The 6714-nt window shown below is 35.3% G+C and overlaps 1 protein-coding gene across 1 annotated transcript; it reads left to right on the forward strand.

Moving 5' to 3' along the window:
* The first annotated feature begins 1726 nt into the window (after positions 1-1726).
* LOC120191340 lies at positions 1727-5689 on the forward strand. Its single transcript, XM_039194313.1, has 5 exons — positions 1727-1872; positions 2189-2404; positions 2816-4837; positions 4943-5330; positions 5382-5689. The coding sequence occupies exons 1-5, from the start codon at positions 1836-1838 to the stop codon at positions 5566-5568; spliced, it is 2850 nt and encodes a 949-aa protein (XP_039050244.1). The 5' UTR covers positions 1727-1835; the 3' UTR covers positions 5569-5689.
* Positions 5690-6714: the final 1025 nt, after the last annotated feature.

The following is a 6714-nucleotide window of genomic DNA, read 5'->3' on the forward strand; positions in this document are numbered from 1 at the left end:
TAAATGGTAATGATTTATATATAAGTATAAATATAATTTAAATATTATATTTTTAATTTACAATATAATGCTATAATAGAAATTTTATATTTTCAAACTTATTTTTTAACAACATTCTTAAATAATTAAATTTTAAATTATACTTTTATACAATATTTTTATAAGTTGGTTTCTACATCACTTTTAAAAATTATTTTTTTAAAAGTTGTACTAAACTGACTGTTAGACCACTCTTTCTCAATTGTGAGACTATCGTGATAGCCATAGTCTTGACCGATTTAATCTTGAACACCGCTGAGGTTGCGGGCAAACCCGGTGACGACCATACCATGGTGGAGTCTCGGAAGTAGCCACATCGACTTCGGACATAAGGACAGTGGCGAGGTTTCATTAGGGGGTTACTTCTTCCTTTATATAACCCAAAATAAAATCTTAAAAAAAAACAGTTAGAATATTTAGGGAATAGTGTCTGAAAGAGAAACCATAGTCAAAGGGTTTCTCCACGTGCAACTATACTTTCTAGTTCTACTCTTATCTCTTTATGCAAAATTGCATTGGGCTGGAATCCTTTAGATATACAACTCTAAATTTTTCATCGTGGATTACCAAATTTTAGTTTTGGTTTTGACTTTAATTTTAGTTTTTTAATTACATCTATTTTAGGCATGTAAATGAACTGAATGTTTAGTGAATCGTTCATGAACTGTGCGGCGGGAAGTTCGTTTATGTTCGTTTATTTATTAAATGAACGAACATGAACAAGATTTTGCGTTCGTTTAATTAAATGAACGAACACGAACAAAGGGCTCGTTCGTTCATTTACGTTCGTGAACGTTCGATTATATATTCGTTCATTTATGTTCATTTATGTTCGTTCATTTATGTTTGAACAGATGACAAGTTGAATACGTTACGAAGATTATTGAAGTTGTTTGGATTTCAAGAAGATTGTTTTACTGAACAAATTAACTTTAAGAATTTATTATGTTCATATAGCTTATTTATGATTTATGTGTGTTTTTATCGTATTCGAACAAATTAACTCTAAAGTTGCAGGTTATATTAATAAATTTTAAGTTGTTATTCTTGTTGTTTACTTTTTTTTACATTCATTTGTTTTGTTCGAATAAGTTTATTTTTTGTGTTTGTGTTGTTCGTTTATTGTATTCGTTTATGTTCGTTCGTTTGTGTTCATTTTCGTTCGTTTATGTTCGTTTATCATTTAAATGAACGAACATGAACAAGCTATATTCCTTAATGAACGAACATGAACAAAAAAAAATTTGTTCGTTTATTTATTAAATGAACGAACATGAACATACCTTTGTTCGTGTGCGTTCGGTATCGATTTCATTAATAAATTAATATAGATCAAATATTAAATATTGATCTTTAAATAACAATTTTAATTTAATTTTTTTATTTATAAATCAAAATTTGGATCTTCACGTTATTATGAAATTTGAATATTCTAAAATTCGATATATAAGTAAATTTATGGAGGATAATATTTGAATCCAGAGATTTCAAACTTAAACATAGATATAAATAATTGAAGTTGGCAAAAATTACGCTGAAAGTTTCTATAGGTCTCGTGTGAGTCATTGGCAGAAATTTTTTTTTGGCTTCAACCCAAATCGAATTGGATCATCCATTTTCACACTACAATTACTATATAGTGTACGATAAGTCAAGTCTCTCCATTTGATTTACTTTTTATTTTTCTTTTCCAGGAAAATCCCATTTGATCATTTCTTCTTATTGTGCTTATCTATATTTTCTAATTTCCCAACACCCTCTACAACTCTAATCTTTGCTTCTAGTTCCTCTTGGTTATGGAGAATCAAGATCAAGGAAACTATCACTCCCCAGGTTTTTCTTTTTCTTTTCCAACTGTTTATATGATTTGGTTTTTATTTTCATTTCTTTAATCATTTTCTGGGCTTGTTGAAGTTTTTCTCCGGTGAATTGAGTCTTGTTTCTTATAGAAAAAACTTTGGGTTTATCTTTCATGGATTTTTCAGTGTTTTCTAGGCTGGTTGAATTTGTTTGACTTTGTTAGGAAACATTTTTTTTTGTTTTTCTTATTGTCTCCAATTAACTTTTTTTTTTTTATCTTTTGGTTCTGATTATTGATGATTTTCCCCCCCACCTGTTCTAATCTAATGTGCCGTTTTGGTGAATGTAGTTGACGCAAAGATCATGGAACGGCGTCGTTCGGAGAAAAGTATCGGAGGAATAGGAGCAACGTCCACTAGACCTGAAGACGAAGTATTTTCCGATGCGGTGATGGAATTTCAAGACACCGGATTCGATTTGGATGCCGATAATACCGGTGAAGGTTTCAAGTTTGTCGACAAGGATCTTACGCCCGCCGTTTCTTTTAAAGATTGTGAGGATATTGGTAAGTTCTTATGATACCAATAGGGAAATGGCTAGATTTTCAGTTATTTTTATCTACGAAAGATCTTCCGAATTTAAATTGCGGTTACACTCGCTCAATTGCGGACATTACTATTTCAGAGAGAGCATCAACCACTATATCGATGGCGGACCGCTGTTTAAATCCCTACTTCCGACGAAAGTTGAAATAAGTTGTTTGTCCGTTCTTACCTCATTCTACTCCAAGTATCAATGTCCGGTAGACATTCGAGTATATGACAACCTAAGCTTCTGAATCATAGCAAGATCTAAAAGAAAAATGAAAGTCTAACTGAATTTGCTGTGCTTTTCATGTCGATAGATTCGACCGAGATGCTACTCTAGCATTACCGTTGATCTGATTTTAACAACTTGTTTTCATTTGCATATGCAGGCATCCTTAGATCACCTCTGAATTCAGCTGACGGAAGCCAAAAGGAAAATCCGGTTCCGAAAAGCATGCCGATTCTCCTGACAGACATACCTGAGCACAATGATGTTGGCTTGAGCTATGGTAACGATTCTGAAGATAAAGATGGTTCTGCTGGTGATGTGGTCTTGATCGAAATGGAAACAGTAAAGGGTGTCTCGGAAGAGACTAGGGAAGCTGGTACTGGTGCTGGTGCTGGTGCTGATGCCGATGAGAATGAAGACGGAATGTTAAACGAAAATCTATCAAGTGACTCGGTTCAGCCTAGCAAACATGGTGGCGAAATATTGGAAACAGAATCTAGTTTGGGGAAAAGGCTGGATGTAGCTTCAGATATGGATCAATTGAAGGAAGAGTGCAGTGATAGGTTGTCTTCTGATACACGTATGAGCGGAAATGATGAGCAGGAGACGGATGGAAAGGGAAAGCACAGAGTTACTTTCGAAGAAAATCTAATCGATGCAAGTTTAAAATCCATAAGTACGGAGGATTTAACTTCTGAGACTGGTTTGGCTGACAAAACCGTTGAATTAGAGGAAAATAGTGAAAAGTTGGCCCTCAATGTGGTCGTTGATTATCTTTCGACAAAAGCCGAGTCCTCGAAAGATATTAATGTGCCAACAGATACCTTTGAAATACAGACTGATGCAGCACTCGGTACAGACTTGTCCATTGATGTTGATTCAAATGAGGTTGATGAAAAAAAGGAAAAGGAAAAAGAAAGTGTTTATGTGCTTTCCGTTCCCGATGATATTCATGTTGTAGATGATGCTGAAATTAAGCTAATTGGTTTTAAAGATCATAAGGGAGTTAAGTTATTCCAATCCGAGGCTTTAGCTTCTGAAGAAATTATCCTTGATAAGGAAGATGAAATCAAAGACACTGCTTCACAGGAGAAATCCGATACTTTTGTGTATAATCCAATGGATGAAGACATCGTTACGGAAGATTATTATAAACTTGGTGTAAATAATGAAGCTATGGCTAAAGAAGTGCTCTTTTCCGGGAATGCTGATGCGATTCAGATTGATAAAGGGTCAGATGCATTGTCTCCAGTTGACGCTGTTACAACTGAGAATGAGGACCGGGAAGTTTGGTTTCTCAAAGAACATAAGTCGGTTTATGCTGCTGGTGAATCATATAAAGGGTCCGATGCATTTTCTCCTGTTGATCCTGGTACAACTGGTAATGAGAAGGATCCGGAAGTCCGATCTCTCAAAGAACAGCAGCCAATTTATGTTGCTGATGGGACAGGTTTTCCGGGAAGCATGATAATTGATGTACCCGATGCGAAACCTATGGTTACAGATGCTGATTTTGGGGCCGGAAAGTTAAGTAATGTAGCCGGAGATGAAAATAATAATAAAGACATGGTAACATCATGTGAATTTAGTAATATTTCTTCGCATACTAATCCAGCATCGGATTTGCTTGAAATTGATGATTTTGATGATGTCGGGACAAGAAAAACTCAAAAGTCCGGTATCAATGAAGTCGAAGACAGGGATGGACCAGAGAAAGGTCATGTTTCAATGAAAACTGACTCCACGTCCGAATCAATTAGCACTCATCACCAATCCGTAATTGTCATTGAGGAACAGAATGAGCCTGAAGGCCTGCAGTCGGATATAGTTTCTAACAGTCAAGATGACAAAAGGGAATCTAAAACAGATAGCTATGACAAGGTACATGGAGAGAGTGCCATCAAAAATCTTATGGCTTCTTCTGTAAACAATAGTGAACCGAACGAGATCGAGAGAACATCAGTCGACCTGTTGAAGAAAGAGTTGATACATTCTGGTGCTGTCAGTGATGGCCATGCTGGGGAGCCTGGAGCTGCTGCTGCTCAGATTAGCGCTGTAATTTTGCAAGGGGAAGCTGATAGTGGATCCGTTAAACCTCAACTCGATACAACTGTAGGTGATGTTTTGATCGATTCTAGTAGTCGAACTGATAGTCTGGAAGGCCACTGGGGATCTGTTTCAGGTACGTTACCATCTATTTTGCTTATTAATGCATAGGTATAGGTATAATGAACATATCCGAATCCAGGAATTAAGTAGATTTTTGTTTTTGTGCTATGGAGAGCAGTTCTGTCAACCCAATCCGACAACCCGGCTGCCATTGACACCGAGACTTTACCATCTACCGGATCACAAGCACTTCCGGAAGCAGAAAAAGCAAACATAAAGAAGTCAAAAGAAGAACATCCCGATGAATCGAACAAGTTTGAGCCGCCATCTTTCATGACATTGGTTGAAGGTGGAGGCAGTAGTGACCCTAAAGATACCGCTGTTTCCGAAACCCCAACAGGACAGAATGCCGAAAACCCTAGAGCCGGCTGGTTCCCTTCACTCACTCATGTGGCCAATGAGTCTCAAGGAAGAAAAAAGAATGAAAAGATCATAGAAAAGGTGGCTAACTGGAATGTAAACAGGCACAGTCCTCTGAAGAACTTAACCAATTATAGTGAACCCAAACCCAAGTCCTCTAACCCGAACCCGAACCCAGCTGCTTCGGGTCCAAGAGACGATGGAACCACGGGTGCCAAAGTGAGCTCAACGGTGGACCCTGAAACACCTGTGGCTGAGCCGACCAATGTTGAAACAGAGAAAGAATGGAACTCTCCACGAGGGTATCCATCTGGTATTAAGAGAGAAAAAAGGAAAGGTAGGCCATTTTGGGTACAGTTTGCATGCTGCTCATCTGTAAATTAGGATTATTAGTTACTCGGATTTATGTTGTTTTCACTGCACTTGTGCTCCATACGTGTATCAGACATATATCCGTTTAGGACACATACATGCTCCTTATTCCACATTTAAATAAGAGTTCCAGGACCATAACTTATCTTTAATACGAAATTATTAAGGATAAAAATACATAAATGGTCCCCGGTTATAAGTTATATTTTATTGAGTTCCTTGATTATTAAAGTTAGAAAATGATTTCCGACTATAGGATGTGATATTTTTTAGTCCACCGACTATTAAAAATTACAAAATGGTCACCTGACTATTTATTGTGTTTTAAACTCGTTTTTTTTCGTTAAAAATTGATAACAATTTGAGTTGGACATTAACCTGTTGATCGGGGATAGGATAAAATATGTTCTCATAATATCAAATGGCTATCATATCTAAATCAACAGGTTAACGTCCAATTTAAGTGTTACTAATTTTTTAATGAAAAAAGTACGAGTTTAAAACACAATAAATAATCTGGTGCTAATTTTGTAACCTTTAATAGTCGGGAATTCAAAAAAGTAATATCCTATAATTAAAGATATATTTTATAATTTTTAATATACAATGAACTCAATAAAGAAACGCCGTTTGTATACTTTACCCAACTATTAAAAGCATGATATTAAAAATTTTAATTCTTCAAAAATATCTCTTGAATTTTTATGCGTACACATATTACATGAATTTATGATGAGGTTATAACAAATGTCATACATTGATATACACCGTTAATGTTATATAGGCATTATTATATTTTATAATAAAATAATTATTACTTACGTATTTTATTAATTCAGTCTTGAATTAATTAATATAATTTTTGGTATTTATAATTTTCTATTGATCAAAACTTTTTTTTTATTTTTTTTATTTTTACGATCGAGTTAAAACGGATAAATCTTGTTTTGATCTAATAAATTATTCGATTAATTAGTTTGTTCTATTCCTTTCCCCTGAACTGGTTCACCGAGCAAACATGGTCGCCTAAAGGAAATGGTGTCATGAGTATCAACGAGAAGATATTCTCACTTGGTTATGGCGAGTTTACAACTGAGATAACAACAATAGATGCGTAGGACACTAACAACGGTGGAGTACTTGATCTTGTGACTTGAC

Source organism: Hibiscus syriacus, unplaced genomic scaffold, assembly GCF_006381635.1.
Source record: "Hibiscus syriacus cultivar Baekdansim isolate YM2019G1 unplaced genomic scaffold, ASM638163v2 tig00116965_pilon, whole genome shotgun sequence".
Lineage (NCBI taxonomy): Eukaryota > Viridiplantae > Streptophyta > Magnoliopsida > Malvales > Malvaceae > Hibiscus > Hibiscus syriacus.